This window comes from Rhipicephalus microplus, chromosome X (assembly GCF_043290135.1).
Source record: "Rhipicephalus microplus isolate Deutch F79 chromosome X, USDA_Rmic, whole genome shotgun sequence".
NCBI lineage: Eukaryota > Metazoa > Arthropoda > Arachnida > Ixodida > Ixodidae > Rhipicephalus > Rhipicephalus microplus.
Genome location: NC_134710.1, coordinates 19,124,406 through 19,143,209, shown reverse-complemented (window position 1 = coordinate 19,143,209; position 18,804 = coordinate 19,124,406). Strand labels below are relative to the sequence as shown.

At 43.5% G+C, this 18,804-nt stretch overlaps 1 protein-coding gene across 1 annotated transcript in view; it reads left to right on the top strand.

The window, feature by feature from the left end:
- Positions 1-1,495: 1,495 nt before the first annotated feature.
- Positions 1,496-18,804, top strand: part of LOC142777464 (disco-interacting protein 2 homolog C-like) — a gene marked incomplete at its 5' end in the record, with an annotated part of 45,183 nt that continues 27,874 nt past the window's right edge. The window contains 3 exon segments of the mRNA XM_075881898.1: positions 1,496-1,635; positions 7,752-7,913; positions 10,369-10,499. Of these exon segments, the coding sequence (XP_075738013.1) occupies positions 1,496-1,635; positions 7,752-7,913; positions 10,369-10,499 (433 nt within the window).

Sequence of the window (18,804 nt, the reverse complement as noted above, 5' to 3'; positions counted from 1 at the left end):
CTTGGCCCATCTCGCTTCACGTTGCAGCACCAGCCTGGCAAAACATACCCTTATAGAAACTGTAAAAGAGAGCAGAAAGCAATAACATGCTGTGTTTTGCTATGGTTTACATCGAAGAACTGCTTTTCTACATAATATGCCCAACTTTAGGGCTTACTGTGATATCTTTGTTATGGAAGACCCATGGAAGGGGGACTGCTGCGCCATTCTGCATCCATCTGACCTGCGCCAGGCTGCACATAAATGGCAATTCTCGCGATAATAGTCGATTGAAAGTGTAAACCGCCAAATCTAGCGGATTATTATCATCGACCGAGGAACAGTGAGCGTTGGCTACACAAAGAATGTGGCCGCATCCATATCCAGTGTAGTTCAATCGTGTTGTAATTCTGCTCATTTATGGGGCTTCCTAGTGCTCGCCTCATTGCTATTATCGCTGTGGTCTCCCCGCAAAAGTGGTGGTGCCAACATGAGCAACTGTGAATTATCTAGTTATACAGTGAAACCTCAAAATTTGCACCAGCCAGGAACGCGGCATGATCTTACATTTAACGGCACTGGGCGTTTACAAGTGCAAATGTGCATACGTATCATTAATAAAACTTTGTACGTGAAAACTATTCATTCTTATTTCCATTTATGCATTACATGAAATAAATATGTGGTGCAGTAGTTCGTTTGCAAAAAAAGACAAAAAAAGAGACCTGGCATAACCCACAAGAAACGCCGACCAGAAAAGTGAATGAAAAGATAACTTGCTGCTAGCAGAGATCAGTCCCTGCTGATGGCAAGTTATCTTTTTGTCCACTTTCCTTTTTTCACATTTACACAACAATTACTTTTAATAACATCCACTATACTTTCCTTGGCATCATTGTCTATTATTTCTCATTAATATTATGTCTAAGAATGAAAAATGAGCCTTTAAAATTTACACTTCTTTCTTTCATACATAACGAGGGTCTCTTTCTGGCAGACTTGATGTTTTTAGGTAGTATGCAAGATTTTATGGGTCAGCTGCTATCTTTTAATAAGATCACGTGCTACTTGACACCAGCAGGCAAAAAAAAAAAGTGTGTTCCACACACGCTATATGGCTACTGGCAGTGCTGACTGACGCTGCCACATTTAAATGCAAGTATATACCCTATAAAGTGGATGAAGGGATGATCACCGCCATAGCTCAGTGGTAGAGCATTGGACATGTTACGCGAAGGTCGCAGGTTCGATTCCTGCTAGAACAAGTAATCTTTTTGTCCACTTTTTTTCTTTACATTTACATTACATTTACTTCTAACATTCCTTATACTTTTCTTGGCATCATGGTCTGTTAATTCCCAGTAATATTGTATCTAACAAAGAAAAACAAGCCTTTAACATTAACACTTCTTTCCTTTTTTATGACAGAGGTACACTTGACTGACTTATGTTCATGCCTGGTAGTGCATTATTTTAAAGAGAACTAGCATTAGAGAGCCTATTTGGGTATGTGCAGGTGTGGTCCCAGTGACAATCAGACCACCACATCCACAGAACCTGCAGACTACCCTGCCCACTGTTCGAATGATTGTTGATGTCAGCAAGTCTGTGATTGTACTTTCGACAGCACCTGTCACCAAGCTCCTGCGTTCAAAGGTAATGAACTCTGCCTTCCGCACACTGCAGCTCTTTGTTGTGCATAATCATCAGAAGCTCTACATACATTCTTATTACATGCTCTAGCCAGAATGCTCTGGCAGGAACTCATCTCTATTAAAGATCACCTATAGAAGCAAACTTTTTTTTATGTGGTTTATGGAGCTCTGGCCATAATTGTCTGAAAGCTTACATCAGCTAAAGTGGAAACTGCAAGGCAATGAAAGTATACATAAAATTACTTGAGGAGGAGACCTATCTTGGTTGATAGCAACTTATTACTACTTATTAACTCAACAATAGGTGCATGTATTGGAAAAATAAAATGTTTGATTACGCATATTTTATCTACAGTTAATTCACATCCAAGTTTTGATAAAGAACCTTTAAAAAGGCTTTGTAACTCTTTTCTAAGTCATCATAGGATGATACTACTATTGTACTCCACTGACAAACCTCATGTTCCAAAAATGTTTTGAATCTGTTGAGTATGTTATACATAGTTATTGGACTAGGAGAGTGCTGTCTTACTTTCATAACCACGGTGCTAATAATGAATGCTCATCATGGTCATCCTTTATGACATCTTGGGCTAGAACACTCGAAATAGTGGCAGAGCTAATTTAATCTCCATTTATATTTCATTTACCCTAAAGGCACCTGGGGAAATTCGAGTTGCATTGAGGGAAACAGCAAATACAGAAAAATAAAACATTTTAATACTGCTGTAACTTGCTTATTAAAGCGATATGTAGGAAGTACTTAAGCCAACATTGTTTGCTGGGAGATCAGGCTACAGGGGGCAGCAGTGCTGTCTTAGTAAGACAGGCGGGAAGAATTGAGAAGGAGCACCTGTCATACCCCTGTCACACATGGCAACATTAAGTGCGCTTTAAGCGAGTGTACTTACGCTCACGAAGTGTCATTTTGGCAGTTCGCTGCTACACGAGAAAGAGAAGTGTACTTTGGAAATGATAGCAGTGGCAATTGACGAATTTGTAGCACAATGTATATTTGTTATTTTGGGGTTTTTGTCTCAGTGTCGGACCACGTTGCCTTCGTGGAAGTAGCACCTGTGGCACATGCCATCTTAAATGGCTTGAGAACAACTCACCTACACGTCCAAGTGTGCTTGGAAGTAAACAACTTGACGGACGCAGTCATTGCACTGCATGTGCTGCGCATCCTCATAGCGGACGTTGCCGCAAACTGCCTGACGGGGAGAGCAGCGAGGTTTTTCGTTGTATTATGACATGTTTTAGTAGATAGCAGTATTCCTCATAACAAAAACAATGGTTTAAAAATAGTGTGAGCGCTGCTTTAGGCAACAACGTATTTCTGTACAAGCCACAGGTACCGAGGCTACACACTTCGTCGCAGCCATCGCAGCGAAGGTACATGCTTAGCAGCAAGTGTACTTTGCAATGAGTGACACTAAACTTTCTCGTGTGACAGTGCACAAATGACACTCGCGGCAAAGTGTACTCGTTCAAAGTGCACTTGAGTTGCCACGTGTTACAGGGGTATTAGTCCCTTCAAGAGCTACCATGCTGGGAGTAACAGCTCGTCCCATCCCAGTCAGCCTGAAAAGGGAGCACTAATGGGAGTGGCAGGCCAGTTACTCCTATAAAGGATAAACCTGTAAAGGATAAACTCCTATAAAGGATATCCCTCTTCCTTCTTTACTTTCTAATGTGCAGTGTCACATGGTAACTCTCAGCCCCATCCAGACTGATTGTCTTGATTTGATTGATATGTGGGGTTTAATGTCCCAAAACCATCATATGATTATGAGAGACGCCGTAGTGGAGGGCTCCGGAAATTTAGACCACCTGGAGTTCTTTAACATGCACCCAAATCTGAGCACACGGGCCTCAGCATTTCCGCCTCCATCGAAAATGCAGCCGCCGCAGTCGGGATTCGATCCCGCGACCTGCGGATCAGCAGCAGAGCACCTTAAAGGGAGACGCTCCTCGAAAAAGTTTTTTTTTTATTTCTAGTAATAGAGACTTGAAAAGTTTGTTATTAGTATAGTTTTTCATGCAGATTTCAAATATGCAATCATTTTTTGTGTAGCTGCTATAATTATTGAGTTATGCCATAAACAATAGCAAAAAGTTACACTTTTTGCCGGCACTCTTTTATGTACTAAACTTTCAGTAAAAGCACTGTGTCTGATCTTATTTGACTCTTGATAGATTGAAAAGTGCAAATATCTATATAGATATGTCACAGAAATATTGGAACCAAGAAAAACAAATTGTATTGAATGACTTATTATTTTCAATCTCCCTTGAAACAATAAGCTAATATTTTCACAACTAATGCTGGTAGGCATTGCAATTTAGAGTAGATATTTGCATTCTGCATGTGTTGAAGAATATGTCTGCCAAGTTTCGTTACTATACAATGAATATAAGTTTCTAAAAGGCTGCCCGGAAAACGTGAAACTGTCAGAAAAAATGAAAATGAGAAAAACAAGTTTGAAAGTTCGCAAAGTTGGCATTTATTAGGAAATCATTCTTTTTGCATCAAATTGGGGCACAATGAAAAGTACCTTGCCTTGAATGCCCTGCAAGTGTCTAGAAGTCCCCTGCACCATAGCTTGGTCCTTCACGGCTCTTGCGGTCAGTGTCCTCAACACGAGCTCTCTTCGCTGTGTTACAACGGTGTGCCCTCGCTTCTGCAGTTTGCTTCAGGTTCATCTTCCTGATGCGCATGACGTCACAGTGGTCACCATGTGTGGCCAGATCTTGTGAGGGGAGAATTCCAATGCCTTCGAGCACTTCTTCAAAGCCCCTGTGGCCTTTGTTGTACCAAAGTACAGCAAGAGCGGTGGCTGTCTCCACAGTTGTTCTGGAGGCGAACTTTGTTTTTGGACATAGTAGCCATATCTTGCTGTTCAGCGATTCGGCTGCATTCTGTGTCTTGCCATGAAGGCACCGAATAAGGAGTTTCTCCTCTGTAAGGCGCTTGTAGATAGGCATAATTGCCAATCCTTGAGCCTTCGTCAACAGTGGGGTGTGGCGTGGTGCAGGCTCCCCCAGTGCTTCCGCACGCTTGTGCTTGCACCACGAATTTGGTCCCGCGGGGCAAAAGTTGTGGCTACTGGCACCATCACTGGAGCAGCAATGAAAATACGATGCCCATATGGCAGTGTACATATTTCGGACACTGTCCTTGTTGCTCGTGATGGCGATCTTGTAGTATGTTTGTAGTTTTATTATTGTCGCATCTTTCAGTTTTTCGCCTCGTGGCAGTGGCGTTGCCAATTTCCGTAGGGCAGTTCCCAAGCGCTTTGCAACGTGGTTCGTGCACTCTTCTTTGTCAATGGGGGTGTCACAGTATACATTTGCCTCGCAGACTGCAGTGTAGGCCTTGCTGTCACCATCACTTAGGAAGCTGGTGAATCGCAGTGGAGTTTCATAAGACAAGATCCTCTGCCATATATTGACAGCTGCCGCAGGTTCCATTGCATGGGATGAGCAGTCAGTGTTTTTTTGGCAAACTGGAAGATGAAAAGCTCGCCATATCTCTTCATCCTCCCCAAGGTCCCTGTGTATACTGCAAGCATGGCAGTAGTTCGAAAAAACTTCAAAATCGAGGCAGAGCCCCGTGTCCAGGGACACGACTGTGCCCACTCCATTGTGGCTTTTATGACCTCTTTTCTGCCAGGTGCCATCAAACATGACTGGCACATCTCTGCCACCGACTGCGTCCTTCGTGATGTTTCGTGCCTGGTGCAAGTTTTTGCTCACTGCCGTCATCGCCGCACCATGGAGCTTCTTGCAAATGCCGTTGAATGTCTTGTGATGCATCGGGCTCGGAAGACCGAGAATCGCACAAAATCGTGAAAGTTGGTCGTGGCCTGCGCCTATAGCGCGTGCTGCCAGAACTGCCTTCACGTTTACAGCAAAGCTGTCACGCGAGCTGCCGCTGTCAAAACAAGCGCTCGTTCCTTGGTCCCCGGCCGAAGCAGTACGTCTCGACGTGTGCGTGAACGAAAGTGCAGATTCAGGGCAATCAGAATTTTGACAGCACAGTTCGAGGAATGCCGAAAGTCCTTTGCGCTTTCCAGCTGCCTCTCGCACGCCGAGCTTCCGTTCGCGGCAGGTTGGGCATGGCGCACCCGCCACAAGTGCCGTCAGCGCATCGATTTCGCAAAGCAGCATGTTCGCAGTAGCAGCATCTACCGGTCTACGTTCACTCTCGAAGAATCCAATCTTCCTTTGGGATGCACTGACGAATTCCACGGCAGCGGCTATTTCACAACCACTGTCGCAGGGTTCGGTGACGGTGTTAGGCCTATCCGAAGTCGGAGTGTCGGGGCGTTGGTCGGGGGCGACATCGTCGTTCGCTGTCGCTTTGCGAAGCGTCCGACGCAGTTTCCCTCGATACTTGTGGCGAGTTCTGAACTTTCGATTATCTGAACTGCACTTCTTCGGGCTTGCCATGACGCAAAAATGCAGAGAAACGCAGAAAAACTCGATCGCGACGTCCGAGGCTTCGCTCTTTTGCCGGAGAGATAGGAGGGGGAGGAGCGTGGAGCGCACCGCCGTCCAATAACGGCCTCGCGCTGTGTGCCGCGATATTCAGAACGCGTGACGTACGCGTCGTTTTTCTCGTTTTTTGTTTATTCTGCGTCAAGGCACGAGACTGGCTACTAGTGGATTATGAAGGATACGGCCTTCGCAGCATGCGTGCACGATTGCAAATGGCGGCCAACGCGTCGTTTTCGCGACAGGACGATGTGAACTTCGCCGTTTTTCGCGACTTTCGCGCATTTCTCGCGTCACCGCTGCCCACTTGGAAGCATTTTTTGATAATTTCTCGTGCGAATTTCAGCTTGATATTTTCAGAAGTAATAGATTATAGTCCAAGGATGCCAATACAGCCGGAAAAAAAAAAAGCGAAAATTTTCCGGAAAACCGCGACTTTTCGACCCGCGTCTCCCCTTAACCACTAGACCACCGTGGCGGGGCGATTGTCTTTAAGTTGTCTGTATTTATTAATACACAGTCCAATGATCAGGATTGAGTTTGGGTGAGCTCAAGTGTTACTGGTGTCGATAGTTGATAGAAAACATTTTAAAAATATGTCCAGTATTTTCTAAAGAAAGTGTATTACGAACTTCTCTCCCACCACTGCCCTTTTCTTTTTTCAGGAAAAGTGTTTCATTTGTCATTTTGAGCCATTGAGTGAACAATTTTAAATTACAGCGTGGGGTGTAATCGCGGAATGATTCTATTCCTTTATTCTATGCTTTTTGCCATCGTTAGCCATCTGCGATTGGTCGAAGCTTGCACTAGGTTCTCTTCGACCAATCACAGAGGGCTAATGGCGGAGAAAAGCATAAAGGCATAGAATCATTCCGTGATTGCACCTCTGATCATCTGCTACCCTCAAAACTGAATGGTGTCTTATTGACTAATGCACATTTGTCAAATATGCCTGAATTTGGATACTGTTTTAATTTCACAGCTTACTCTGTATTTATAAAACCCCTTTTTATCATTTTCGTTGAGTTCTGCTCACTTTTTGTTGAGTGTTCTTCAACACGTCTGTGTTATCTGGAGACCAGTTGTTACTCGATTGTGATGATGTGTCATGCACAGATCACAATAGTTTTGAGCCCAATCACAAAATGTTACCATTGCTAGAATCGAATTGGATATAGTTTGATGCAGTTCAGGCCCAATAGCAGTTGAAAGTGACTGGGCAGTTTTAAGATGTTCCATTAATGTGATCGTTAATATATGGTCTGCTGTGATGACGTCGCGGGTTCGATCGCAGCCGCGGCGGTCACATTTTGATGGAGGATAAATGCTAGTGGCCCATGTACTGTGCAATGTCTGTGCGCATTAAAAAACACCAGATGGTCAAAATTTCCTGAGCCGATCAATACAGTGTACCTCATAATGATATCTTGGTTTTGGCATGTAAAATCACATGTGTTAATAATTATGAATAATGATTGTTAACATATGCTACAAATAGCAAAGGCCTCAAGGTGGAGTCCTGGGCAACACCAAATCTAATAGGTTTACAATGATGTGCTGGTACCAGCAGGGATGGCATCCTTATTTAAACATTACTTTCTGTCTTTCTCTTCCCAGGAAGCAAGCAATGTGGTGGATGTCAAGTCCTGGCGTATGATTCTGGAGACTGATGATTTGCCTAAAAAGAAACTTAGTAGCATTTATCGAGCCCCAACACCAGAGATGATAGCTTACTTGGATTTCAGTGTCAGCACTACTGGCATGCTTGCTGGAATAAAGGCAAGTCATGCTGTTCCTTCCATGGCACCTACACTCAAGTTTTAAACATTTAAGTTAAAGTTAATCGACAATCTAGAAGATGGAAACTTCGACTAAATCTGCACAGTATATACTATAACCTAACAGGAATAGAGAAGTCAGAATACCTACTAGCACCAACATATCGTTCCACAAGATGCCAACACACACATAAAATACGAGAATAAGCATTCAAAACCACAACTTTTGCCAACTCCTTCTTTTTAAACAATTAGAGACTTGGAACGAACTTCCCGATGATATCGTAAACTTGAGTGATAATAGCGCTTTTTTTTTCATCGTTGTGACATCATGACATGCCTATTCACTTTTAATATGTGTTTGCCACGTGTCATATTGTACTAAAATATTTTTTGATTGCATGCTGTAATTATTATATGTTGTTTTATTTTCCAGAATGTTTAAAACGTCACTGTCACAGAAATGTAGTAACCACATTGAACTTTGTGTGTAAACCCCCCTGCAGTAATGCCACTATGGCGTTGCAGGAACTCTGTAAATAAATAAATAAATTAGGGAGGAGGAGGGGACAAACAAACGGCGCAGGGAGGGGGAAAAAAAAAAGAAAAAGGACCGCAGCACGCTGTGTGTGCTCGCTGAGTGAGAGGAGGGTGGTTGCCTAGGTGGCAGATAAGCCTTTGCACCAGCACCGACATGGCTGCAGTGTACTAGCATCGCTAGCATGGCTCCAGCCTCGCGTGGCTCTAAATGGCACGTGTGATCCTGCCCTTAGCAACTGCGCGTAAGGGTTTCCTGTTGAGCGTGGTCTTTATCGAGCTGGCTACAGATATCAGGTTTGCTATGTCGTCTATAAATTTGAAAACATTTACAGCTTTATGACGCGAGCTTTCAAACTTGCTGCCAGTGTGCGGTCTTAAACAAACTTGGCAGGCTTTGGTTCTTGTTGATCTCCAGGCTACAAACGCTGCAAACTTAGTATCACGCACGCTGTTCTTGGTTCAATGCTTGAGTGCGATATTTTGACGCCCGATCTTCATGTCTTGGGCGAACTTCCAGCGGCAACGTACCTAATCAGCGTTGGTTGCATTTCAGTAGTGGTCACAAGCTATCGAAGTTGCCGTTTGGTATGGAATCAATGAAACTCTTTGGGGTGGCTGCAATTGAAGGGAAGGAATACATATCGTTAATGAAAACGAGGGTGGCACATGCAGCACTCTATCGGTGGTTCACGATTCGGTTGCAATTTCTTGAAATTGGGTGCACACCTATTGAATCAAGTGATTGGTGTCATTCAGCACGTGAAATAATTTCAGATGGGATTCGACATAGTTTCAGTGTAATTCGCATAATCGAGGTGGTCTGAGAAGTAGTTTGCAAATTTTCGCGATGTTGCTTTTGTGAATTGTTTTGCACTCATTTCACATTCATTTTGTTGGCAGCACGAGTCTTTGAATGATAAATTTTTTTAACATTCAGAAATTTAAATGCTTGCATGCTCAATATGTTTTGCGAAACTGCGGCCCTTGAAAAAGGTTGATTTGGTTAAGTTGTGGATATTCGCAACTCCTGCGACTTGCGTTATAAGCGGTCTATACTGTACAAGTGTTAAGGGGCAAAATGTGCTACACAACATTACATTATGCCTAGGTGTTATAAAACAAGGCATCAAATAATACAGGTTTTATATGAATTGAACTCTACGAAAGGAACCTAGAAAATTTACAATTCCGCATTGAACGTGTTCTTCAGTTGATTAACGAATGAGTCATCATTGCCCACAGTTGCAGCATCGCTTGATGGTTTATTTCAATGATAAATTGAAATAAAAAGGGGTGCACTTTGAAAAAGGTGAGTACACGCAAACATGGGCAGTATTTTGTGTGCATGATTCAGGCACAGGAAAATGCGATAGCCTTGTTTGATCTGCAATTGTAATAGCAATGAGTAATTGAAATAAAGGCTGTGGAAAGCCCAAAGCAGGTCAATAGGCCTTCACTTTTCTAGTGCAGGTAATTCTAACAAGGTAGTAATAGCTGTTACGCTATGTACACATGCATATTTTCCAGTGATAAAATGGGCTGAATTATTTTGGATGGCCTCAACCTTGTCACTTCAGTTTTGCTGAACAGGATTTCAAGCGGCACTATTGTAATGCGAATAATAAGACAGCTTAAAGTTAGAAGCACTATTTCAAACTACCTCAGCGACTTGATCTGGAATACAGTTAAACCCCTTTATACGAGACAAGCTCCACGCAGCAATTCTTGTCTTTTATATGAGATGTCTCTTATAAGCAGGGTACCATGTATGCATATTCTTACAAACCCGTATTCCACTGTAGGCACACTGGTGTTTCTTATACCCGCTAGTCTCTTATATCAGTGCGTCTTATAAAGGGGGCGGCTGTAGTTTGGGAATTGTTCCAAAAGACGATCCCCTTCTTGTTTTATTTCAGATGTCGCATGCAGCTGCAACATCACTTTGCCGGAGCATGAAACTAGCCTGTGAGCTGTACCCTTCCAGGCACATTGCCTTGTGTCTCGACCCGTATTGTGGCCTTGGCTTTGTTCTTTGGTGCCTAAATAGGTGAGTTCACAGAGGAGCTCAATATGTTACATATGGAAGGGCCTTGCATGCTCGCCGTGCAATGCAGTGTTCATTAGATGGCCATGTTTATAAATATGCCTGCTGTAGTTTTCATTAAGTTTCACTGATATTTAGGTAAAAACATTAGTGATGTTTTTATTATGCCAATGGGTCAGTGTCTTCTACCCATAGCAATTGAGCCGGGTACTTGGCACAACGTATTATTGGCAATGTAAAGGAATTTAGATAAAAAATATATGTCTTGATGAACCTAAGAATACAGTCGCTTAAGCAGTGCCACCTGCAATGTTGTAGTTTGGCACATTTAAGTTTATAGCACTATGAAATATGTCAAAAGTAAAGTTTATTGTGTTGAACCATTGTGTTGAACCAGTTCATGAACAGTGTCGGTGTTGCGGAGCAGTTCGTTAACTGTTGCGGGTTTTTAGAATTTTCAGTACTGAAACTAAAATAGAACATGTGAACCCAAACCTGAACTCAACACTTACCCTATTTACTCGCATAATCAGAACATTTTTTTCGCAGAAAACCAATGAAAAGTTGGGGAGTGGAAAGATTTTCGATACGCGAGGAAAGATTTTCGCGAGGAAAGATTTTCGCGAAAACGCAAGGAGCAGGAAAAAAATGGGGGGGGGGAAACAAAGTGGCTGCAAATTGGGATTCTCATGCTAGCATCTTACTTTGAGAAGTATTAATCAAAACTTACCTTAAGAATAAAACCACAGGTTCAACACAAGGGAAGATTTATTTGAGACAGAAAAAGCTGCAAGCAAATAGTAGAGAGTTTCGGAATACCATATGCTAGGCTTGTGCAAATATTTGAATGCTTCGAATATTTCAATGAAACATTCAGTATTTGAATTCGCTTCAAATCGAATTTAAAATATTGAAAATTTTGAATTATTTGAAATAAACCAATCGATGCATATTAATCCGCATGTGTCACTTTGTGAAGGTGGTTTCACTGCAGTGGAGCATTGCGAAGCCGTGAAAACACATATCCAGGGGAAATTAGCGCTGCCTCGAAGTCCTACTTCAAGGTTAAATGAGAATATATTATTATTATTATTATTTAAAATTCCTTACAGGCCCTTTTACAGGGCATTGAGTAAGGGGGGTAATTGGTGAAGTTTTACAGATCACACAAAATTAATTCACGCGTTACAAAGCGTATCAGCACAATGAAAATATGACGCGGTTTGCAATATAAGTTGAAGTTAACAGGCGATAACAAGAAAAAAGAAAAGGCGATTTCATAGTGCACACACGACAGTGGGAACCGAATACAGTCATTATAGCATATGAAAACGACATCAACCAAAGATAGCCAGCTGGCTTTACCTCAACGACGTGCCGTAATTTGTTTATAAGTTGCAGAACATACAATAGAAAAAGCACCAAAAAACGCAGAACCTATGCCCATACACAAAAACATTTCCAGTGTGCAACAAACATAATCGGGCTAAAAAAAAAAAAGTGCAGAACAGTGGCAAGTCTATTGTGAGAAGAGAGTAAGCAGCAACTGACGGAAAGAATTATTGTCTGATACAGATGCGATGTTATCTGGAAGACCATTCCACAAACGTATGGCGCGAGGAAGAGCAGATGAGTTGAATGAATCAGTTGCCCCGTATAATCGCTTGAAACTGAAGTGATTATGCAACCTACGTGAAGTAATGGAAGGAACATCGAGGTGGAGTGGGAGGGGTCTGTTGGTGTACACGTATTTGTGAAATAGGCAAAGAAGGGAAATGTCGCGACGAGTGCTCAGGGGTTGAAGAGAAAGATTGTTTTTAATTTGCGTTATGCTGCTGCGATAGTCATGATTGCGTGAAATGAAACGGGTCGCCCTATTCTGAATAGCTTCAAGCATGTTAATTAAAAGTAGTTGTGATAAGGGGACCAGATAGGAGCGGCAAATTCAAGCTGTGGACGGACAAAGGTTTGATAGGCTAGTTTACGGACGTGAGCGGGACAGCTATGTAAATTACGGCGCAGATATCCTAAGGACTTGGAGGCTTTCGCGCTAATAGTGGTGATGTGGTGAGACCAGGAGAGATTGGGTGTGAAATGGACACCAAGATACTTATAGGATAATGCCTGTGATAGTGCAGAATTATTGATAGTGTAGTGGAAAGTGCAAACGTTTTGTTTGCGCGTAAAGGAGATTATTTTACATTTTTCCGTGTTCAAGGACATTAACCATTTGTTACACCAGTCATTAATGCGGTGAAGGTCGCTTTGTAGAGTTAAATGGTCGTCGGGGGATGATATAGGACGGTAAATTATGCAATCATCTGCGAAAATTCGCATGCAGGAAGATATGTTATTTGGCAGATCATTTATATAGATTAAGAACAGTAGGGGGCCGAGGACACACCCTTGTGGAACGCCAGAAGTTACGTAGGAAAGAGGGGAAGGGGAATTTAAAATATAGTAAACTGCTGACGAAGTGAAAGAAAGTTGCGAAGCCAAGATAGGGTAAGAGAGTCTAATCGGAGGGCAGATAATTTAGAAATCAGACGGCAATGGGCTACGCGATCGAAGGCTTTAGAAAAATCGAGGAAGATACAATCAGTCTGAAGGTTACTGTTCATATTGGAATGCAGCTCGGTTGTTAGTTCTAGCAGCTGTGTTTCGCAAGAAAAACCCTTTCTGAATCCGTGTTGGTTCAAAAAGAAGAAATTATTTGATTCTAAGTGTCGGAAAACATGGGAAGCGATTATGTGTTCAAGAAGTTTGCAGCATATACATGTAAGAGAAATTGGACGGTAACTTTCGGGTAAATGCTTATTACCCGCTTTAAACACAGGCACTATTTTACCAATTTTCCAGTCAGAATGGAGTTGACCTGTCGCTAAAGATTGCCTGAAAAGGTGATACAAAATGTTAACAGAAACGGAGGCGGTGTTTTTGAGAATTTTAGAATTAATGTCGTCGATGCCGGCTGAAGTGGAAAGCTTGAGGTTATTAAGTAGAAGAGCACTACCCTTGGCAGTTATTTCTATAGGTTCCATGTATGCAATGTCAAGTTCGGGAACATATGGTACGTCGGAATGGTCTTCCAGGGTGAAAACGGATGAAAAAAATGCGTTAAATGCTGATGTGCAATGACTATCTGAAAGAGGGACAGGTCGTCATCTAGCAAAGATATTTGTTGGCCATTTTGTTGAGGAGAAACAAGTGACCAGAACTTCTTGGAATTTGATTTCAAGAGGGAAGGTAGATCGACAGAATAATATTTAAGTTTAGCAGATTGTACGGCCGCGCAGTAGCTTTTCATAAAATTCTTGTATGTCTGCCACGCAGAGGGCGTGTCATGGCATTTAGCTGTGCGGTATAAACATTTCTTTTTATTTCTGAGTTGCCTGAGAGATTTCGTAAACCATGGGTTTGTTTTATCGTTTTTCACTTTTACGAGGGGGACATACTGATTAGTTAGTGTACATAGTTTATCTCGGTACAGCACCCAGTTATCATTTACTGAACGACGGTCGAAAAGGGGTAGGAATGTGTCGTTGTAAAAAATTTCGTGTTCGGCGTTAAATTGGCTGTAGTTGGCCTTACTATAGTCGCGAATATTTTTGTGGTCGGTGCCGGAGAAAAGTAGCGGAATGTTAAGAGTTACTTGGAGGAGGCTGTGGTCGCTAAAACCATCTATGTTAAGAACGGTACCTACTGTTTCAGGAACTGTCGTAAGAATTAGGTCAAGGATGTTAGAGCCGCGCGTAGGTTGGTTTACTATTTGAGATAGGTTAAAATCTAACGCAAGGTTTATAAATTCCGTGGAATTGCGACAAGAGGAAGACAATCGGATCCAATCTATTTTGGGATAGTTAAAGTCGCCGAAGATGTAGATGGCGTCGGTGCGACATAAATTGGTGGCCTGGGTTATGCTACTGCGCAAGTCGTCTACAAATGAATGGGAACAATCAGGGGGCCGGTAGCAACTGCCGATAAGTAGTGTGGTGAACTTTGTAACACAGGCAACCCAGATCATTTCTAAATCAGAGTGAACATTGATAGCATATGATTGCACAGTCTTTCTTACTGCAAGAAGTACACCTCCACCACGCTTATTTTTACGGTCATTTCGATATATGTGGAAGTTGTTACGGTCGGGAAAAATTTCGATATCGGTGATATCTGGGTTTAGCCACGTTTCAGTAAGGGCAAGTATGTCGCAGTCGCAGTCATCTAGAAATGAGCAGACTAAATCCCGTTTCGGCACCAGGCTGCGGATATTAGTAGATGACAGCGATAATGTAGGAATGGTATGAAGTGAAGTCACATTGTGGTCTTGCAAGGACTTGTTCGACTTCAGCTATCTGCTTGATAGCACAACTGCGTCCGTGTTGATGTCATAGACGTATGTTTTTTTATCAATGTGCAACCTGTCAACTGACACTTTGAAAGCCTTATTTTGGGCTTTGGCAAAGCTCACCAATTTGTGCCTGGCCTGTCGCGTCGCCGGCGAAAAATCTTCGCCGATTGAAAACGTTGAACCTTTTAGTTTCCGTGCAGAGGACAAAATCTGCTGTTTATCTTTGAAGAAGGTTAGTTTTGCAATTATTGGTCTGTTTTTTCCCTCGGTGAACCTGCCAAGCCTGTGAACCCGTTCAAACTGTGCACTGGTTGTTGTTATGTTGAGTCGTTCAGAACAAAAGTTAATTATTTTTTCCTCGAACTGGGCCCAATCCTCTGGTTCGCTATCCTCAATTCCAAAGAAGAGAAGGTTTGACCGCCGCTGCCTATTTTCAGCATTGTCGCATCTAGACGTGATTTCCGTCAGCCGATCCGAAACGTGCAGCAGAGCATTGTCAGTGGGTCCTCCTGCGTTATTTTGCAAAGCAAGTGCTGCCTCGAGGGCAGCGATTTTTGCATGGAGTAATTTGAACTCATTTTTAGTAGTCTCGTGCTCACCACTTAGTCGTTTCAGGTCAGCTGACATCGCGGTGTGATCAGCTTCAAGTTTTTCTATTGTTTCTAATGCCGAAGCAAATGAATCAGCTTCAGTTTTGCTCATTGGTCCCGGATTCGACTCGACGTCGCCAGAAAGCATAAGCAATGTCCTCAAGGCATCAGAGCACAACTTATACGGCAAACACAACACTCGCTTCAGCACATCGCAAAACTCCGGTGGGCACGACACCGCAATGAGACAGGAATGACTACACTTGGTACAGGCATATCTCTCAAATCGGTTCATTTTTCAGGTTTAGGAGGTTGGTATACCTGCTTATATGCTTGAAGTATGGCAAATATTGAAAACATAACATATTTTATAGGCTAATGCTGGCGTTCTAGCGAAAGTCAAATTCTCCTACTATTCAAAGTTATTTCCACTTTCATTGATGCTAAAAAACGAAAAAAATCATTTGCACAGGCCTTATATTATTTTTTTTTAAATATTGAGCAGGTTAATTTGATCATGACAAATATGCCCCTTTTTCTTTAAAATATGCGTTAGATATACCATTCGAATTCGATTCACAATTAATTGACTAAAATCACTATTCGCTTCGAATTTGCTTAGTCTGAAATTCTCTATAGCACAAGCCTACCGTATGCAAAGCTTGCGGTCGTAGCATCACTGAATGGGAGCCTGCAAAAAGGTCAGCGTATGCCGTTAACCTTGGGCTGATGGTCATTTAACACGGAATCGTCCGCAGTTACCTGGTGACAAAATAAGGTTTTAGCATTCATCCCAGTCTGAGGCACACGGAAGGCCCAGGGCATCTTCGTGACTTTTAGCTGCCTGTGCTGCAATCGCCAGTAGCAGATGCAAAACTCGTCGACTCCAAAGCGCCTACCGGCGGCCCTGTTGTCGTTAATGCAGAATCAATCATTTTCAATTAGAAAGCATTCGTGTAGCTTCTGTACCGCCTCATAACGTAACCACAGAACAAACACAACGTATGTGCATACGTGCACGATGCACTGCGCACTTGCTGCTTTGGCTTAGCTTGGATTGGATTGGGGCTTCGTGCGTTGATAGTTCGCAGCTTAAAAGTCAGCTGCTGACTCGCAGGTCGCGGGATCAAATCCCGGCTGTGGTGGCTGCATTTCCAATGGAGGCGGAAATGTTGTAGGCCCGTGTGCTTAAATTTGGGTGCATGTCAAAGAACCCCAGGTGGTCGAAATTTCCGGAGCCCTCCACCACGGCGTTTCTCATAATTATATGGTGATTTTGGGACGTTAAACCTCACATATCAATCAATCCAACAATCGCTGCTTAAAAGGTGGTGCCAGGCTGTTGTGCGCTATCATCATCAGTGGTTGGAAGGAGCAGACTACATTACGGCTGTGATTTTCAGGGGTGCAATAATTACCATATTTACTCGCATAATAAACGCACCTCGAACTGCAGTCATCAAAATTTGGATTTTTTTTCCCTGCATAATAAACTCGCCCCCTACATTCATGTGCTGCAGTCCCACTAAGGCCGCGTTCACACTGAGCATTCCTGCCGCCGAAAGTGCTCCGAATCCGGTTCGGCGGCGGTGAGATCCGCCGAAAGGGCCCTCTCCGCGCCGATCGCTCTCGGACTGATTTTTGCGGCGTCTGCCGCCGAATTGATCACCGCGGACCAATAGGAGCGCTAGTCAAGGAATTTTGAAAAATGGCGGCCAAGCCCTACTCAATTGTTATGTTGCAGTGCACGTAACTGAATGTTGAAACCAGCGGGAGTTTAACCTACTCTGTGCCTACTTCGCCTCCGTATTTCGTGAAAGAGATGACCGAGCTTGCTGTTGGCGTGACCGAGCTTGTTGCGGTCTTGCAAAGCAAAACGAACCTACCCACGCCGCTGGCGTCGGTGGTTTTTCTGTTCTTCGTGCATTACAAGACAGCCACTTGCCAGCAAAGTAAGCAGCACTGTCTTTTCTTGCTTCTTGCGTACGAGAATCGTCGAAGTATACACCACCGGATAACGTAGTAGCGTTTGCGAGCCGCGACAACAACCGGGTGACAGCGCATTCATCCCGCGTTCGCCCTGTGGTAGTTGGCATATTCGGCGGCGCGGGGCGCGTCCAGTGCGAACAACTCTGCGTTTCGGCAACAGGGGAATTTCGGTTGCTGTAGAAAGCGGATGTTTTAGTGTGAACTAGGCATAACCGACACCTGGCGCCTCCTCACTCGCTGGATCTCTTCAGTTTTTTGTTACTTTGTCGACCCCCGTCAACCACCTCAGCTCGCTCCCATCCCCCTTGCCCGTTGCCTGGTGCCTATTGCTCTTCTTTCTATCTGTGGGCGGCACCCTATCTGTGCGTGGCACCCCACCTTACCTGTGGGCCACAGTATGGTTCACTAGTGGTGGGGTGGGAGTATTGAGACATCGCAGCTGATAAGCACACAGCCAGCGAAGGTCACCAAAATGCCCACAATTAAGGTAGGTCGCTTCCTGCAGTTGGTCACTTCCTGCGAACCCCCCCCCCCCCCCCCTTCTTTTTTTACTCTAACTGTCCCTTTCATTCCCCTCCCCCCTCACCCCACCCCGTGAGTGTATCGGTTGTTGAGATGTCCTCACATGAGAGACAGTTATCGTGCAATCCACACCCCTTTTTCTTACCTTTCCAACTTTTTCTAAAGAATCAACCTCCCCCCCCCCCCCCCTGTAAAAAAAGAAGCTCAACCACGGCAAGAATTTGCTGTAGCGAAGGGTCATTCGTCGCTATCACGTCGCAGGTTTTTGGAAAACGAGAAAAAATCGTTTCTCGTTCAGAGAAGATTGTGACGATTTCCGCAACATGGTGGCACCCCCGATTCTCACTACGCTTGTTATCCACGCGAAGAGACACTTCTCATGTAGAAGCGAGGTGGTGGCCATATTTTGTCGTTAATCTTGTTATTGACGATTTCTTTTGATGCTTCAGGAGTAACTTGCTGCAGTGTTAGTTACTTGCTATCATCACCTCATCATGCTTGCTACAATGTTAACTGCGTCGTCACAGTTGTTGTGCGATGTTGCCACGAAGTTGGCAAAGTGCGTCATAGCGCACGCTTTTGGGCTCCCCTCGAGATCACAGCAGATACCACTGTTGCGGTTGAACGATTGCGAGAAAAGATAGCCGCAAAACGATTTTATGGCATGCGCGAAGGGCTTTGGGACAGCTTGCAGAAGATAGCGCCATCAACCACCGAAGATGAGTGAAGTGCAACAAAGAAACTATTTCCAAACAGTGCACACGTATGTAAATTGCAAAACGTTAAGCGACCTAACTTTTTTTTGCATTACCGCATTTTTTGCTCCCCCCGAAAAAGTTTTCATAAAGTTTACACACTT